This window comes from Montipora capricornis, chromosome 4 (genome assembly GCF_036669925.1).
Source record: "Montipora capricornis isolate CH-2021 chromosome 4, ASM3666992v2, whole genome shotgun sequence".
NCBI classification, from domain to species: Eukaryota; Metazoa; Cnidaria; class Anthozoa; order Scleractinia; family Acroporidae; genus Montipora; species Montipora capricornis.
The window spans coordinates 14,594,277-14,614,276 of NC_090886.1; the positions used below are offsets into that span (position 1 = coordinate 14,594,277).

The 20,000-nt window shown below is 39.9% G+C and overlaps 1 protein-coding gene and 1 long non-coding RNA gene across 2 annotated transcripts in view; both read right to left on the minus strand.

The window, feature by feature from the left end:
* The window catches only part of LOC138046141 (acyl-CoA dehydrogenase family member 11-like), a 34,547-nt gene extending 32,492 nt beyond the window's left edge, over nt 1-2,055 (minus strand). Inside the window, exon 1 of the mRNA XM_068892820.1 lies at nt 1,716-2,055. Within this exon, the coding sequence (XP_068748921.1) occupies nt 1,716-2,039 (324 nt within the window). The 5' untranslated portion in view covers nt 2,040-2,055. The remainder of the gene's footprint in view (nt 1-1,715) is intronic.
* Nucleotides 2,056-10,284: 8,229 nt separating this feature from the next.
* LOC138045628 (uncharacterized) lies at nt 10,285-11,675 on the minus strand. The gene is made up of 3 exons (XR_011131632.1): nt 11,360-11,675; nt 11,187-11,240; nt 10,285-11,034 (listed from the first exon to the last, which is right to left on the minus strand). It is a non-coding gene; the product is annotated as an uncharacterized lncRNA (long non-coding RNA).
* Nucleotides 11,676-20,000: the final 8,325 nt, after the last annotated feature.

A 20,000-nucleotide genomic window follows, 5' to 3' on the forward strand; every position in this document is an offset into this window, starting at 1 on the left:
TTTGCGCATTCAGTGCATGAAAAGATTCAAAAAATGGCTAAGTAAGCAGACGTAAAGATCACCATCCTGTGCACTTGTGGTATACAGACACTTCATTCGTTTCTTCCAAGGCTATTGTGACTTTGGCGCGAAGAGTCATAAACCATGCATCATTATAACCACAAGTTATAATTTTATTCAATATGGAATCCTGATATTTTACTTTCCAGATTGCACCAGATTGCATGTAAGAGTACCCAAATTTTCAAAATTTTCTGGGGGGGCCAGACCCCCCTAGAAAGTAGCGCGGAAGGCGCTACTGAGGCGTGCTGATTAGTATTCTTGTTCGGCCCCCACTTTCAAAAAATGCTAGATCCGCCCCTGTACATGGCTATATAGTGACATGGCTGCTGGGCTACAAGGCTGAATACCGACCCGTAAAATGAAAGCCAAATTTGAAAAGAGTGCTTAGGTCGAATCATTGAAACAAGCGCTTACGCTCAATCAGTAAACGAGTGCTATATTCTTCACATGATCTCGTAAAACAGTGTTAGTAGTTAACCGAACCATAAAATGAAAGCTAAAATTGTAAAAGAGAGCTTAGGCCTAATCACAGAAACAAGCACTTAAGCTTAATTAGTCAACGAGTGCCATATTGTTCACACGATCTCGTCAAGCGTATTTAGCTGAATCAAAAAATGAAAGCTAATATTTTAAAAGAGTGCTTAGGCCTAATCACTGAAACAAGCAATTAGGCTTAATCAGTAAAAAGTGCTACATTCTTGACATGATCTCGTAAAAAGTGTAGTTAAAAAAATTGAAAAGAGTGGCCAGACCACTTAGCCTCCTAGCCATGTAGCCACAGATTCTAGATACATGTATGTTAAGGACGGTGCCTACTTTTGTTATTGCGCATACGGTCTGCGCAACTCCAGATACTCGGATTTCCTATGCGCGGTTTGAAGTTATGCAGAGAGTTGATCTTCATAAGTACTCTTGGTATCCAAAAAGAAAGTTGGGGGTAACCATGCATTCTTTAGAGATAATTAAGCTTCAATTTGAGAATGAACGCCATACATTCCTTTGTATTTTAGAGCTCTTTACAAATAATTATTGTTCATGAATTATCTTTGAAAAATGTGTGGTTAACCCCCCAAATTTCTTGTTGGATTTCAATAACACTTGCTAAGATCTACCTTTCATGCATTATCATGAATCGGGGCAAACATACCTTTGAATTAGTAGGCAGGTATAGCGATATTTCTTGTTTACAAACATTGACGTCACATTTCTTTTGATATTCAAATTTGCCAACCAAGGAACAAAGGAAGTCATTGTTTCAACAGCCAATTGGGTTCTGGTTGGCATATTAATAACAATAGGTGACGACACGAGAAACATCGCTATAGGAGGTTTTCACGTGACGTCATCTCCGCCATGTTGGTGGACGAAAACAAAAGATCTGTCATGAGCTTCTTTTGTTCGTCCACCAGAAGTCGTACATTTCTCTATTGTTATTGGTGTCTCTAGAGGTTGGTTGAAAACGTCCTATTCTGCAGTTATACCAGTAAGGTACAATATGGAGAGTTGATATACACTAACATGCACACAAACGACTAACATCTACAAATGTGTAAAATAATCTTGAAAAGTTAAGTGAATAGTACATAAGGATAATTTAATGAAACCCGGGAGACATCGAGAGGCACGAAAGGACCTTCGTCACATGTGCTCACCTCAGAGGGCAGAATTCTCCTTAAGTAGGATTGCAGAAATACGTCGGCATTGAACTGATTTCTCAGCAAGGGTGCTTTTTGAAAGAAACAACCTCTTCTAGAAGCAGCAAAGTCAGCCTCTTTCGTTCCTTTTAAAAAAATCTCATTTTGGGACACTACTTTTTCTTGCTGGAACTCTCCCTGTGCATGAATTAATGTGGTGTTTTTCCTTGCGATAAAACTTTGAAAAGTTGGTCTTCGGGAGCAGAAGCCGGTCCTGAACATATTGCAGATCACCAACGAAACTTGACAGCCAAGAAACTGAGAAGTAAAAAGAGCCACCATTTACAACACTTCTTGGGCCATGTTTTTCTTGTGGTTATGAGTAGGACTGAGTTCGAACAGACTAGACTGGGCACAGTCTCCCCAAGCTTAAAATGGGTGGTGTATGCGACAGTTTGTGTATATAGCGAATTGTATGGGAAAATCACCGATCGTAAAAAAATTGTGTAAATAACTATCTCATTTGAAATAAAGTTTCCTACCTTAAATGTGTGACCAACTTGTCTCTTTTGCCGAGTTTTGAGCCATTCTGACGCCGTTTAGTGAAGTGATCCGGAAGGCCGTTACTGAAATAATAGGAAGGCCGGTAACTCCATCCATCGCCGGCCAGACCTCACTCCACAAATCGTTTTCTCCTCAACGGGAAAAGTCCCGAATCGCAATAAAAACAACAGTTCCATAAAGCCCAATAAATTTCGAGATGGATAGATAGATAGATAGTTTATTCACCTTAAAAACTTGCAGCCAAAAGCTGAATTGCGGTAAGGCTTACAAATACAAAATTTACAACTGCGCTTAACTACAAACTAATTATAGGACTTATACTACATAAAAATTGTTAAAAAATCACACATTAAAAGCATGCGTCAAATTCCTATATACAATAAGAAACAAATTTATATCTAGTTCTCAGCTACTATGAACAAAACTTAAAAGAAAACTATTCTTGCATCTTTCAGTTTTACATTTCGGACGAATAAATGTTCTTTTTTCTCTCAGATAGTAGCTTGGTTGGTATCTACTTGGAAGTAGTTTATGAAGACTGTGAGATTGATTTGCACATATTTCATCGAACAACTTTGCTGCAATTGACTCTCTTCTATCATACAGTGTTGGAAGTCCAGACAGCTCTAGAGCCTTAGCATACGATAGTTCGGGGTAAATAATCTTCATAGCGCGTTTTTGAAGTCTTTCTAGGTCTTCGCTTAGATAACTTGGTAGAGCGCGATGAAAAACTGGGCTGCCGTACTCCAGAATAGAGCGAATGCATGTAATGTAAAATAGAAGATTTCACCCCAAATACGTGTGTTTCGGCGGCCGAAAGACTCGTGACGAACGAAAACTTTGCCTTAAAATTCACCTCTTCGGCTTTCCTCAGAGGCTTGTGACCGGGCAGTCAACAACGGAAACTCGCAAGATGGTTTCAGCCTCAACTCTGATTGGTTCATTTGAATTTGACCGCGCGCTGGCAACACGACCGTTGTTGACTTGTGACCGAACCCACGACCTTCGGATTAGATCACCGCTGCTCTACTGACTGTGCTACAAGGCCAGAACGGGAGCTGGCCGTGGGTATGTGAGATGTTATTCACAACGTCACAGTAGTGTTAGGCCTCATTCGAACTTGCAATCATTACTCCAAATGCTACTGAAGGACAACAACTAGCGATTACCTAAAATTAGGCTTGGGCCGAGCCGAATTTGTCCTTGTGAATAACATCTCACATACCCACGACCAGCTCCCGTTCTGGCCTTGTAGCTCAGTCGGTAGAGCAGCGGTGATCTAATCCGAAGGTCGTGGGTTCAAATCCCACCCTGGTCAGAGTTTTTCTCTGTCCTTGTGTGGGCCCAATTCCAATACTAGGGTTGATCCCTGATGGAATAATTGGGTACAAAAACTTCATAGTAGTGTTAGGCCTCACTCGAACTTGCAATCAGAAGAGACTGAGTTTGGTGGTACTGAATTGCAGCGTTCCAGGCAATTTTTTCAAGTCAGGGGTCAATAAGACCATTTAAGGAGTCACCCAGAAGTCGCACCAGCAGAGGCCGCCCTTTGGCTCACACAGTCACTGTAGCGTGTTCACCAAATAAAACAATCCCTTTTCCTTTCACCCAACAACTCTCTACATGACTGTCTCAGAGAGGAAGCGAAATGATAATTCCATCTCATGTTCACTTCCTTTCAACAAAAGCACTCAATACCCACATCCAGTCACCGACTGGCTATTTTTCTTACCAAGACATAGAAAATGCTTGCATCAAAATGGAGCGAATTTGCATCCCTAACATTTCACAATGGAAGCTTCGACATGAATTACTTCAGTCATTTTATGTATTTTATTTCATTTCATTTAATTACAATTCAATGGAAGTGTAACTGCCATAACGATGACCTGTGAAAGAGTCATAGAACTGTGATGTTAACGGGACACAAAAGCAAGAACGGACGCCGAGCGATTCCTGTCGCATACTGTTTAATCTCAAAGTCACGCAATAGGCCATTTTACAGTTGTTTGCTCTGCGACCGGCCTAGCCTATGAATGGCTGCGAGGCTGCCGGTGACCTTGCATTGATACCGCCCCGACTGATTTTATCATGAAATTTGTGTTGTTGTAATTCTAATTAGTCCTTATTAAAATTAAAAAAGCACGGAGGTTTGTATCAAAACAGGGTCACCGGCAGCCTCGCTTCCATTCGTAGGCCAGGTAACTTAGCTACAACTGTAAAATGGTCTATTGGTACATATGTGACTACGTCACAGGACATAGGACTAAAACTAATCATCAAACTAGCGTACAGTGCTAAAGCACAAACGTACTGCCCGCAAAAAGGAAGGAACAGCTACAGTTCGTGCGAAACTTGTAGCTGATGCTTACTCTGTAAAGCAATATGGCGAAAAGCGATATAACAGATGAGGAAGCTCGTGATGACAGAAATTGCTATGTCATACGTTCTCTACGGGTACCGCAAACATCACGAGGCTTTCAACAGATCCTGTCAAGAATAACGAAAAAACTACTACAGAAAAGCTGTTGGGAAAAACAAAGCATGCGTGAGAGAGCCCATCTAAAGATGAGCGCAGAGAAAAATTCGCTTACAAGCGAAAATAAAAACTTGAAACAAAAAACTCAGCCACCCGGCTAAACAAAATAACAATATCTGGCCTCAAACGAGAACAAGATGCCATCCGGCAACCGGCCACTTGTACCCTGCCAACCGGCAAAGGAGTGAACTCTCCTCACGCTGGGTAAAAAAACTCTGCTACCCGGCTAAACAAAATGACTATATCTGGCCTCAAACGAGGATAAGATGCCATGGGGCAACCGGCCACCTGTACCCTGCCAACCGGCAAAGGAGTGAACTCACCTCACCCTGGGTAAAAAACTCTGCCACCCGGCCAAAAATAGCTGGAACAAATATCCAGCAAAAAAACCGGCTGCCCTTAAAGAGGGTCTAAATGGGGCAGTGGTTTTTAGGCCTTACGTTTAAATTTTAGGCATTTTTACGGCTAACGGTTGAGTTTTTCCCGTTACGGTTAGCTGGAATTTTAATAATTAATTACAATTGCTTAACATTACAATAGAACAATTACAACTAGCGATAAAAAAATTAATTAACTAACGACTTTTCGGCGACCTCAAGGAGTTGAAAATGAATATGCGCGTTCATAACAGATATAAAATAGTGTTCTCCAAATTTCCATAACTTAAGAAGAGGAAGACTTTAGCTCTTCTTCACTTACGAAAATTTGCAGTATTTTATACCTGTTATGAACTCTCATATTCATTTCGAACTCCTTGATAATGGCGTCAGTTAAATACATTATTAATTAATTTAACAATTAACTGGAAATATAATAGTTAATTTCCATTGGTGTGGAACATGGCAAAATCACGAAAAGTATATAGGGAACATTGCGAGAGAGCTGCCAAAACGTCAATGCGGCTTTCAAGTCTGTCAAAGTGCATGGTACGTTCATTTCAAAGACACATCCGCCATTTCCGGCGTTGTGAAATGACAGTAATTAGCCGAATTAGTTAAAAGATACGCAAATGGAGTTCTTTACAATATAATTTTGATTTGCGCTAATGTTTTTTTACGGTTAACGGTTTCAATTTGTTTCACGGCTAACGGTTAAATTTTAAGCTTTTTTACGCGTAACGGTTAAATTTTTGGCCCTTTTACGGCTTACGGTTAAACCCCATTGAAACCCTCCTTAAACACAGACTGCACAACCTATGAAAAAATGACCAAAGGCCGTAACGAGGATACTATAAAAAAAAAGAAGAAGTCTCACTGCAATAATATGACCAGACCACGAGGGGGAACCCAGTAGTGAATTGGAGTTCTGCACTTGCCAGAATTTAATAGAAAAACAAGAAACGAAAAAGCCAACAAATCCTGGAGAATATTGGATATGGCCTGAGAGTAACGCCATAACCCACTTGAATGAGGGACCAAAAAGGAGCATAGCTACAGCAAGGGTAAGTATACTAAAGCTACGTGTGAGCGTACCAGGGTGGCCAGTAAAAACCTGCCCCAAAAAACCCGGTAGGCAAAAAGGGTACAGGAAATCTGGGACGGGCCAGGCACAACTCACGTCCCCCGCCAGGACTGTAAATAAATTATTCAAAAATTACAAAGCCAGCAAAAGCGAAAATCCAATTCTGAATAAACAATCGCCAGCGAATACTGGAAAATATAAAATAGGATAATGAAAAAATATGTAAATATAGACGAATAACAGAAACAACCCAACAACTAAATTGAAAGTACCTTAGATACTGCTAAACGCTCGCTAAGACCATTCTTAATGTACCTTAGCTTAGGGGATTCGCACCTTCAACCAGAATTATTATCTAACAAAGCATCAGCTATTTTCCTACAAGCCGGATTGAACGCCTCACCAGACTTCATGCTGTGCGTACCGTACTTAGAAACTTACCTAACAAATGGCTTTATATGCTTCTTAAATTCCACCCTCAAAGTGGTCATAGGAAAACGCCCAAACTATAATGAAAATGCTCCTTAGACTTGGCTGTCACATTTCTACGAACTAATGAGAACGCAGAGGAAGAGTTCGGCAGAAGATTAACCAACCGCTCGGTCACAGCCACAGGACAAGTAATTTTGCCAGATCTAGCGAGAAAAGCAGTGTGGCCTTCAATATGCTGATCGTTTTTCATGCAACTCAACGAAGAATCGGTCAATAAGACCGCTTCAAGCCAAATCTCGGGCCTTAGGACATGTAAAGAAAAGAAAAAATATCCTGAAAAAACGACTACTCAGAGGGATGGCTTGCAGGACAAGCCTCGATACCAGCCAATACGTTTCCCCACCTAATAGCATAAACGGCAGATTCTATAGAAGATACACCGGTGTTATTCTCAGACGAGCGCCTAGCTAATTCAGAAAGAAACAATGCAATATGCAAAGGTTTTCCTGGATTATCGAAAACACCAATCTTCGACAAAACCCACTTGCGCCCCCTCAACCAGCCAGATTTGTACTTCAGCACCGTGGACGGAGTCTTAGCATCCAATTGCAGATGAATGAGAACTGGAATCATGTCACTCAACGAAGAATCGGTCAATGAGGCTGCTTCAAGCCAAATCCGGGAACTCAGGACATCTTAACAGCACCCTCAAAAGGTCCAGGTGTCTCATCAAAATCGCTGGCTTCCGGAAGCTCTGAAAAAGTTGCTTTTTGCTGAGGTTCTGAGGGTCCCAATCTTGTATCCACCCCCGAGTCTTGTAAGGCCGGCGCTCCAATGCCCTTTTCTACCACATCGGAAACACATGTCCGTTTGAGAAGGGAATCGACGGCCTTGAATTGAAAAATAAAAAAAGGGGCACAGAAAAAGCAGAAAAACGGAAAACCAAATTATAATATAACTGTACCTTTGTTTCTGACTGAATGAGGAAATAAATGAATATATAAATAAATAAATAGATAAATAATTCCTCAGCAACAACCGCCGGGTAGCTTCGCACGTGATGACTATTTTGACGCTGTAATACGCTTATATACCTTACTGGGGTCTCCAGAGACCCCACGTGCTAACACCAATGTGTTAACGCAAAGCATGAAATGCTCACGCTTGACTTCCGAAGGAAAATTCATTATCTGGCGGGTTTAAAGTGTTTCTCGGTGCCTTCTTAAAGAATGATGAGTTCCGCGTAGTCACCGTGTTACCTGAGTTGGCATTAATCATGGAATCTTTTGCGTCCGGTCACTGTGTAGGTGTCACCGATAAACAGAGATTCTTCAGGGGCACCCAACGACCAATTTGTTGTAAAATGTATTATTATACCCCAGTTAATGAAAATAAATGTTATTAAGGCATTTTCAGGTGTTTTTCAGTGTTGCTGGGAAAAAATTATCTGTTCCTTTTTCCCAGCAAGACACACAAGAAATTTCCCAGCCAGCTAGATAAAATTGGTTGGTTTCCCAGCCAGCTGATCAAATTTATTTTATTTCCCAGCTATTTGCTATTCTCATAACATTGCTTCTAAATTCAATAATACCAAGGGTCAAACACATTATGTGGGCATCCTCTGATTGTTAGTATTTGTAAAAAGTAGACTAGAGCCCCTGTAATCCTTAGATGCAGGAACCTTACGCTTGAATTGAAACATGTTTATTTATCATGAATGTCTTTGCGGTTTGGCAAAAAAAAACAGCTTGAGGTAGTAAGATCTATTTGTTATCATGGTGCAGAGCAGTCAACAAATTTAGCTATATATCTTTCCAGATCAACTGAAAAATTGAAAAAAAATTCCCTTGACTCGCCAAATATGACAGTCACATCTTGAGCTGGATGGATAACAAGATCAGTAAAATTTCTGCAGGCCATATAGGTCTAGCACTTAAACTGGCCAAATTGAATGGACTTTCTCCATGCCATAAATTATTTTAATAAAATTTAAAATGTTACCATGACTGAACAACTGTTGAGCATCTTCCTTCAAATGACACGGATGAGCACCCATTCACATTAAAGGAGAATTGAAACTTAATAGACAACTGAATAGAGGGCCAAAAAGGAAACAAAGTTCTCAGTGCAAACCATGAATGCCCTAACACAACCTGACGGAAGAGAGAGAGTCATAAGAATGAACAAACAAAGAATGCCCATCGTCACAAGCCTAACTCAACCTGACGGAAGAGAGATGGTCGTAAGAATGAACAAAAAATGAATGCCCATCGTCACAAGCCAAACGCAAACAGAGCGACGAGAGTGAGTCGTAAGAATGAACAAACAAAGAATGCCCATCGTCACAAGCCTAACTCAACCTGACGGAAGAGAGATGGTCGTAAGAATGAACAAACAATGAATGGCCATCGTCACAAGCCTAACTCAACCTGAGGGAAGAGAGAGAGTCGTAAGAATGAACAAACAAAGAATGCCCATCGTCACAAGCCTAACTCAACCTGACGGAAGAGAGATGGTCGTAAGAATGAACAAACAATGAATGGCCATCGTCACAAGCCTAACTCAACCTGATGGAAGAGAGAGGGTCGTAAGAATGAACAAACAATGAATGGCCATCGTCACAAGCCTAACTCAACCTGATGGAAGAGAGATGGTCGTAAGAATGAACAAACAATGAATGGCCATCGTCACAAGCCTAACTCAACCTGATGGAAGAGAGAGGGTCGTAAGAATGAACAAACAATGAATGGCCATCGTCACAAGCCTAACTCAACCTGATGGAAGAGAGAGGGTCGTAGGAATGAACAAACAATGAATGGCCATCGTCACAAGCCTAACTCAACCTGATGGAAGAGAGATGGTCGTAAGAATGAACAAACAATGAATGGCCATCGTCACAAGCCTAACTCAACCTGATGGAAGAGAGATGGTCGTAAGAATGAACAAACAATGAATGGCCTTCGTCACAAGCCTAACTCAACCTGATGGAAGAGAGAGGTTCGTAAGAATGAACAAACAATGACTGGCCATCGTCACAAGCCTAACTCAACCTGATGGAAGAGAGAGGGTCGTAAGAATGAACAAACAATGAATGCCCATCGTCACAAGCCTAACTCAACCTGATGGAAGAGAGATGGTCGTAAGAATGAACAAACAATGAATGCCCATCGTCACAAGCCTAACTCAACCTGATGGAAGAGAGATGGTCGTAAGAATGAACAAACAATGAATGGCCATCGTCACAAGCCTAACTCAACCTGATGGAAGAGAGATGGTCGTAAGAATGAACAAACAATGAATGGCCATCGTCACAAGCCTAACTCAACCTGATGGAAGAGAGATGGTCGTAAGAATGAACAAACAATGAATGGCCATCGTCACAAGCCTAACTCAACCTGATGGAAGAGAGATGGTCGTAAGAATGAACAAACAATGAATGGCCATCGTCACAAGCCTAACTCAACCTGATGGAAGAGAGAGGGTCGTAAGAATGAACAAACAATGAATGGCCATCGTCACAAGCCTAACTCAACCTGATGGAAGAGAGATGGTCGTAAGAATGAACAAACAATGAATGGCCATCGTCACAAGCCTAACTCAGTTTGGCTTTGTACAGAGACAAAGTATGACTAAAGATAATTTGTGATTGTTGAAAAGGAAAAGTAAACAATCTGCCAAGTAAAAAAGAATTAGTGCTGTTGGTCACAATAACAAATAATTGTTTTGTCAATGTATGTGTTGATGACAACAGTTATTGCTGACACAATCATACATTGTAAGAACAATAGACTAACTATGTCTTAATTAAGCACTCTACCCAATACAAACAGCTGATCATCAGAAGCATTCTCACAATTAAAACCACAGTCTGACCAAAACCAACAAAGTTTTCTTAGTCAGAGAAAAAAAAAAACAATAATAAAAGCCTGCATATACGAACATATAAATATTTTTTGTCTGGCAAAATAGGGATGCTTGGATGCAGGCTTAAAGTGGATTGTTGACAAGGTCCTAATTTGTATGTAGGAGATATAGGTACTGATTGCCAGAAAAATAAATATTTGCGATCTCAAAGTCAAACTCCTTGGATAAAGTGTTTATTGCAATTTAACTGTTACTCACATAATTATAGAACCTGCTTGATTTTAGTTAACTAAACAGGGTTTTGTATAATTATGCCAAATATCTGCCAACAGGTTCTTACAAAAGGATCTCTTCGCAGGAGTTCTCGAGAGTAATAAATCGTCTTTCTAGCGAAATAAACTAAATTAAAATAAGTGCGAATTTTTCTTGATTTTTACCTTGTGTTTGAGGAAAGCACCTGGTTGATCCCGTGGCTGCCTACACGAATAAGAAAAATACGTACTGCTGTCAATTTTTTACAATTCGATCGTTGGCTCAATTCGCTTCAACTGTAAAAGATCATCACGCACTTGACTAATACAGATAACCGAAAAAAAGCATTAAAACAACTACATTAGGAAGTCTTATACCTCCGAAAACGCTAACACCAAACACATTGTACACCGCGTCGAAACTCTGGTCGACTGTGAATGAAAATACAAGTTAATACTGTTAAATTCACTCTGTTCATTTCAATTCAGTGTAGAAGAACATCACGAGAATCTCAGCATACAGATAAAATAACAATGGAAATTAATCTTACATGTAAATGAGGAAAACAGCACAATCCGTGTTCGTCGATCTGTGAAACCTCCGCGCGCTTTTAACAAACGACCGAAGAAAACCGACACAGGTTTTTTCCGCAAGCGCAATCACTCTGACCAGCCGTCGTTTGTCGTTCTCAGTCTTCAGAGTTTCTACAGCCAGCTCGGGTTGACATGCTAGAAAAAGTCAGTAATTCCCAGGCAAAACCTCTATCAATGATAAATTTCCCAGCCAGCTCATCGGAACACCTGTATTTTTGCCAGCCAGCAAGATTCCTCTGGGGAACAGATAAAGTGAGGAACAGATCCGTTGGGTGCCCCTGATTCTGGAACCTTCTAGATAAAAACAAGAGTAGTTGCAGGAAGAGTGCTTAGAGAGTTCAGTTGTTACAAGATCCAGGGATCAAGAAGTCTCAAAGAAAAATAAAGAACCAAGACGAGAAATTGGAGTGGAGACCTTTTGTGAAGTGTCCAGTTCGTGATATATTTGGTGGCAGCGGTAAACGAAAATCAGAAGAAACTTGTCGAAAGTATTCCATAGATGGAAATGGCTGAAACAAAATCGAAAACCAGATCTGGAAAAGAATTCAAGGAAGAAAACGAAAACGAAGATTTAGAAAAAATTGCCACTGTCACGAAAGAGAAGACCGTTCAAAGGAAAGTAAACTGAAAACTGAGAAATCAGGCTTGGCTTAATTCAATGTTCCAACTGCTACAAGTGTACTGCGACTAAACTGGCTAACTTTGCAGATATGTTGATGGCGTGTTTTCAGTGTTTAGCGTATTTAGCGTGTATGGCATGATTAAATTACGGCAATCTACGGCAAACTCTTAATCTGATGGGTAATTTGACAATCGTTCATTTCATTTTTCCTTTGCAATTTCATCATCATTTTCTTGCTTGAGCATTGGTGAGTTTCCCAGCACTGATTGGTTTACATTTGGCTAATTTTGACAAGCGTCTTCTTTGACTTTCGACACCTCTTTCTTACAGGCATAAGAGGCGTTAGATCCTTGGTGTGTTTCTTAGCTCTGATTGGCTCATGATTTTGTAATTGGTTCCTATATATAGGCAGAAATCTTTCAAAAGGAAACAATCCATTTCAATTCCACGATCTGGCAAGATGAGCAGACCTTGCTCCCAGCTAAACAGTAAAGCTATTAGAGATAAGGCAGAATGCGAAGTCGTAGCAAGAATAGAAAAATTGTGTTCAGTTGTTGCTTTTAAGTGCGTTTGGCGAGTTGATGACGAGGAATCGATAATGCGTGGATCTGAATAAAATTATGCGATAAACGGCATGAATGTGACTCCACGATATCTTAATTTGCATTAAGTCTGCTTTTTCTTCTCGGCTATCAGCACTTCGAAAAGAGACAGAAAGAAGCGCGGAAAAACTCCTCGTAAATCACAAGACATCCACGAAAGTAAAGATTCAAACGAAGAAACCACACTCAACGCTTCTCAACTTTCATCGCCGGGAAAGCAAACATATCCAGCGATATATGGTACTGGGTTGCATGTCAGACGATTACTGGTGCACCGACAAATTCGCTAAAAATCCAAAGAGCAGTCAATGGTGTGGTCTCGAATATTATTCATCCAGAGTCATCGTGGAAACAAAATAGTCAAAACTTAAATGTTCCATTTCAAGTGTTAAAGTATCACAAGAACTCTTGTGTAATGCAATTGGTGGAGTCATCGTATCATCACTTCCTAAGGTGAGAGAAGGAACACACTTTTAGGAACAATAATTCCCAAATCATCCATTAAGGACCAGTTTGTTCCGCTTTGGATTCGGAACTCTGAACAATTGGTTCCCCTTTTTGCAATAAATAACCATTTTGTTCTCAAGTCGTATCAAAGCACGTCCCGATCTCATCAAAAGGAACACAGAAAAAGGAACAATCTGTTCTCCCTTTTCAAGAGGGGACCGTTCCAGAATAAAGCAAAGAAACGGCTCTGAAAAACAAAATGTGTTTAAAAAAACATCGTTAGCTAAAAAGAAAGAAGCCAAAAAGCGACTAATAGATTATTTTGTAGAACACAATCGAATGCCGAAATTTTGCTGGACGAAATATAACACTCAACTGGAAAATGGAAACAAAATTGAAATTTGGGAAATGTGATAGAGGAATAGAAGAGTAGAGATGGAAAGACTAGAAGTAGAATGAAGTAGAATGAAGTAGACATGACCAAGCTAAACCTTTCGTTAGCCTTAATTTTGACTCCAGCATCTTGTGGTGCCTCGGTGTGATGTTCCCTTGTTTCAGGCCCCACGCGCACAGGTCGGTGGTACGATGACTGAGCTCTAACATCTAAGATCAGCACCTAACATAAACAATTTCGCACAGGAGTCTTTCATTTCAAATGCGAAAGCACAAAAAAATTTAAGACCTAGGTCATAAGCTCTTGATTGTTTTGAAGCCCGGTCTCCATTTTCTACCCGTTTTGGACATTTTCGCTTGATGCTGTGATCATTCACTTTCTCCGCTAAACTCGCATAGCTTTTAATGTCCCAAACACGTATCGAAACGATAAAACGTCTGGGAACAATACTTTTGCAATGAAAGAGATGTTAGAGGTTAACCCCCGAAAAGGAATCGAAAAGATGTATTACAGTTTCATTGATAGAACGGGCATACTCGCAAACATACGAGTGCTCTTTTGCAGGAGTGGAATCTCGATCTTCCGATTAATAGCCTGATGCTCTGCTATAACATTTGACTCCCACTATACTGCTAGGATTCAAATTTTCAAGATGGAGATATTGTACGGGAGGAGATAAAGAGAAAAAGTTGGATGATATAATTAACTCCGTGGTAAAACTCGAACTTATATAGTTTAAGAGCCCTCTGTCGGAGCGGGAATGCAGAGACTGGTGTTGACGTGGCAAAAAACAAACAAACAAACAAACAAACAAAAAACCGTTTAGACTGGTGGAGAGAGTGGCAGAGCCTCTCTTGCTCTCCCTCTGGTGAGTTTTAGAGAAGCTCTGGGTGATATTTTTTACTGCGTATGCGCTTATCCGCGTATCCACTTCAGAATATACTTGGAACAGTCATATGAGAGGGGTGGTCTTTCCACTCCGTAGCCGCGTATCTGCTTATCCACTTCAGAAAATACTTGGAACATTATTAGGGAAGAGGTAGTCTTTTCCACTGCGTATCCGCGTATCCACTTCAATATATACTTTGAATATTACTAGAAGATGGGCGGTATTTTCCACTATCCATATACCCGCGTATCCGGCCCCTTCAAAGGGGCAGCTTCAAAATGGTAGAGTATACGTATTCTGCAGTTACTCCGATCAGCGATATTCTACAATACACCAATTTAGGGGTACTATTCGTTGAATTGCCACTAAGATTTTTACCTGTTTTACGATTTAAGTCTCCGATTTTACCTACTTTACAACTGAATTGTTCGATTTGCTTTCGCAATCATTTTCCGATATTTCGATTCTTCCGATTCTACGCTTTGGAAATCCGGCATTCTCCGATTGTACGATTCTTCTGATTTTATAATTTTACAAGACACTTCAGAAGTCATTTGCCGACGATAGCACGCGTGACTAAAAGCTCTGAAAACGCCACCGCAAACAGGGTGAACTTGGATTTCAAAACTATAAACACTGAATGACTCAAGTTTTAAAGGCCTTAATTAAAAGAAAAGACACCAGTTTAATTAACTGGAATGTTTCTAGTTAATTGTCCGCCCTTATTGCTGGATCAAGAAGAAAATTGACGTCAAAGACTCACAAGTCTGAGAATGCAATGTGTGTTTACACTGCTGAATTAATAAGCAGCAAGGGAGTTTCGGGCTTTCAGACTTTTAAACTCTTGTTTTGCATACATAACAAGCTGCATTGCACGCTAAAATTTTAAGCTAGTGAGTAAATATAATGACGTTATTTTTCCTTAGATCCAAACCTCCGAGTCCAATCTGCAAGTTTTCAACACGAGTAACGGCGGACCGTGAAATCCAAACCTTACACTCAAATTTAACAGAAGGTGCCACCTCGTGTCTTCTGTGGTATGCTCAAGGTCTCTTCAGTTGAACAGCTGAAAGCATTCTATTTCCTGAAAGTGAAACAACATAGCGTTGTACTAAAATGTAACCATGGATTACATAACACATGTACTGATGAAGATTAATGCCAACAACTAAAAGTTAGTAGCATGTGCCCTGGCCACACCTGAAACAATTTGTGTTTTCTGTATACATGTACATAGCAAATTATTAGCCCAGTGAACTTGAAATACCGGTATTTCATAAAAGCGCCTACTCTGGTAAGCAAGATGCTCTTTAAACATTATTTCCAAGGGCAAGTGGACGTTATTTTTTTAGCCTGTTCTGAATTGTCTCTTTACATTCCCAGACACTCTAATGTTTTTTGATCATGAAGAGGTGCCATATTCACAATTAATGCATTCTCACAATATCAGCAAGCATACTAAGTATAATATAAGCGGCCGCTGATTCGCGTTTTTGTGCTTTTGTGCATCAGGTCATGATGTTTGATAGTATATCAGACGTTTGCGTTTTTATACTAAAGATTCATAATTCGTCTGGAACGAACATTCTTTCTGCGTCTGAGACGAACATTTTTTCTGCATCTGTTGAATTCGTCTAGTATAAACACCGGCACAGGACGCGCCATGCGTCTGGACGAACTTTCCAGTTTAGTGCGTCTTGGAAGACGAACTAAAGTGCGTATTTTGGCCGTCTTCATACTAGACGAATTTAAGAGACGCAGACAAATTGTTTGCCCAAGTTTATCCCAGGCGGATTACGCGTTTTTTATGGTTCGTCCCGTCTTTATACTAGAGGAATAACATGAGAGACGCATAATTCCTCTGGACGGATTATGCTTCTCTAGTATAAAATCGGCCAATAGGTTATTTGATTATGACGCTAAGCTTGTGTTAAGAATACAACAAAGTTTTGTGAAAGAATTAATGCTGCAGACAGTTTCTTTGATGCCTTTGAATTTGTAAATTAAATTATTTTGTATTTTGCAAATTACAGGGAATTCGTATCTTCTGTTTTTATGAAGTCAGATTATCTAAAATCCTTCCTTTTCCATTTAATAGGTCAGCTGAATTCCATCAAATTTTCCAGATCGAGGGCACATTTTTAATGATCCTTTCTTTATGTGCTAAGAGGGTCAGAAATTTGGAAACAATGCCATCAAAGATTCTTAACCCTTCAGTCAGAAATGCTGAACCTTTTCCGTCCCAGTTGAATGGGGTCAGAAATTCTGAACCCTTTTCCGTCCCAGCTGAAAGGGGTCAGAAATTCTGACTCTTTTTTCGTCCCTGTTGGATGGGGTCAGAATTTCTGAACCCTTTTCCGTCCCTGTTGAATGGGGTCAGAAATTCTGAACCCTTTTCCGTCCCTGTTGAATGGGGTCAGAAATTCTGAACCCTTTTCCGTCCCTGTTGAATGGGGTCAGAAATTCTGAACCCTTTTCCGTCCCTGTTGAATGGGGTCAGAAATTCTGAGCCCTTTTCCGTCCCTGTTAAATGGGATCAGAAATGCTGAACCCTTTCCCATCCCAGTTGAACAGGGTCAGAAATTCTGAACCTTTTTCCCTTCCTGTTTAATAGGGCCAGGCTGATGGTGTAAGAGAATATATTCTGTCGAAATAATTTTGCAGTTCAGTGTGAATTATGGAATTCCACCTTGAATTTGTGCAAGGAATCTTCATCTCAGAGCAAACTGCAAAAAATCGGCGGTGAAAGTCAGTAATTTTGTAATTCCGTCTAGTTTTCAGTTTCCCTTGTGGCTAATTTGACATCTTTTTCCAAACTACCGTAAGAGATTCCTCCGTTCAAAGAACAATTTCTGACAAGAATTGCTAGTTTACTCCTAAAGATATGGGATTTCAGAGTTAACCTTGTAGCTTTCTCCGAAAATCGCTAAATCGTAACGCCACAATTTAGTTTGGAACGCGTTATCTCCCCTTCCCGTTGGCAGTATTTCTATCAATTGAGTAAACTACTGTAAGAAATGGGAAAATGGAGTGGAAAATCTCTTACTAGTTGCGTCTCTGGTTGATATAACTGTTGACCGCCATGTTGGATCAGAGTGATTAGGACTTCTTCGACATATTAAAATTCAACTTGAAAGAGAGGCTTAGAGGACAAAAACAAACGAAAGTGGATGATATGTAAATAACTTTCACATTCGTTCCAACGTGTTCCTATCGCTTTTGTCCTCACTGCCTCAATAACAAGCTGAATATTTGATTTTCGAAAATGGCCTAGCTATTAGAAGAAGTGCTGGAGCCAAGAAACTTCACAGTGCGTTTACCAGTTAAAAATCCCGAGAGACTTGCAGAAACCGTCGCCCTTCAGCCACTAATTTCGACAGCTTGCTAAAAATGAGTTGGTACATGATTGCAATAGCCTGCCTCAGAGGCAACTAAGTTAAACTTACTTCTACCAAGTATCAAAAGTATGGAAAATAGATTTCCAGTAAACCATCGTGTAGGAAATTTAGCTCATTCCTCAATAAGCGAAGAACTAAACACAATGTAAATAATACTCCCTCTCTTGCCTTCTACTCACAGGCATACAACTACGTGTGGCTAGTCGTTAAATGGAAAAGTCAGTGGATTGTCGCATTTTCTGCGTATTACCTTGTCTCCTCAGGTATTCGGCCACCAAAGCAGCTGCATGGATGTAGCAGTGAGCAGTCTGCAACAATAAAACCACCATCAAGTGAACTTTCTAATAAACGTTCAAAAGAAAAAAGAAAAAAACAGGAGACAAGCCCTCACAGGTGCAGGCTATAGAGCGGTTTTCAAATGAGTGTCGTAAAACCAAAACCAAAGTAATTACTTTGGTCAATCAAAACGGACGGAGACAACCCAGCAAACCAACCAAAATTTAAAGTATTTACACGTAGCCGACACACTTAGAACAATAGACATCCCCTTCACTGAGGCATGATACAGTCCAAAGAGTAATCAAGTAGTATTGTCCTTATGAAAAGAACCCCACAAAACGTATTGCATTATGGAATGGGGGAAACAGACTATTCACCTCGGAGTAATTCTCATGATCCTGACCCTCATGAACGGCAGCCATGTGCTCTAACCACGTTTCTCGCAATTCCGGAATACAAGAGTAAGACTTGTCCAGACTGTACTGAAGATCCACTAACACCTCAGGGACATCATCGTGTTCCTAGAAGGCACAGTCAATAATTGCGTTTTAATTGGTTAAGACAACATGAAAGAAGTTTTACGAAAGACTTTTGACTGTGTGCAATAATGTTACCAGTGCTTATCATCTTCTGGAACCAAATTTCCAACAATAAGTGGGAGATGAGGACCAAGGTACCACATCTGGTTTGCTTGATAAATTAGAGAATAATATAAGAAAAAGCAAAGCCTTAATTAGTACTGGAAGCACATAACCCTGAAGCGAGTTACTTAATCTTTAAAACTGGGAATTTTTGAAAAAATCCTAATATGGACACTGTGAGGAAAGGTGTGATCTGTGCGAGTTCCACGAGAGGCCACTGTGTGAGAAAATGCATCTAAAACAAGAGGATCTAGTTTTTTTTCTGTGAGTGATTTGAAACTATTACCTAGCCCCAACAACGCACAATTACTTTAAAAAAAACAAAGATGGCAAATAGTCACTAGTTACATAACCTAACAATAATTGTTCTTGTAAAATAAAGTTAACCACTCGACTACCATGTTGTCTTAAAAGTATACTATAGTACGTTTATAACATTGAGAAATTCACTTCACGGAGCCTTTTAAAAGGTAATAAGTGATTGAAATATGCTCAAAACTGCTTTATCCACGGTTTAAGGCTCGGCGAGAACTTAAATCTCTGAAAGCAGGCCATTTTGAAATCGATTTTAACTCTAGATTACCCGGCATAGAAGTCCAAAATCTTGAATTCCATAAATCTTGAATTCAGGATTTTGGCAGTCCAAAATCGTGAATTCAGGATTTTGGAAATTTAACTCTAACTCTACGACATAACTCTATGAAAATAACTCTAAGAATAGCTGTCCCCTTTATCTACGGTCTAACGCTTGTTGATAAAATAGATCTGTGAAATTAGGCCAATTTTGAACATGGATTTTCACTCCGTATTACCCGGCATAAAAATGCCCGCAAAAAGTATACCATAGTAAATTCATGACATTAAGAAATTCATTTCACTTCACGGAGCCGTTTAAAACGTAATAAGCGATTGAAATGTGCTTAAAACTGCTTTAACTACAGTTAAACACTTGGTGAGAAGTTAAATCTTTAAAATTAGGCCATTTTAAAAACTTATTTTCACGCTAGGTTTACGGCAGGCATAAGAGTAGCCTATTGTACATTTATGACATTGAGAAATTCACTTCACAGAGCCGTTTAAAACGTAATAAGCGATTGAATTGTGCTCAAAACTGCCTTATCCACGGTATTTTAAGGCTTGGTGAGAAGTTAAATCTCTGAAATTAGGCCATATACTGAGTTTAGTACAAGTTATGACATTGCGAAATTCACTTCATGGAGCCGTTATAGTCTGTAAAGCGTAACAAGGGATTGGAATTTGCGTTAAATTGATTTAAGTATGATTGTTTGCGCTTTTTAGGCTTAAATGTCGTAATTTTCGTTTTCT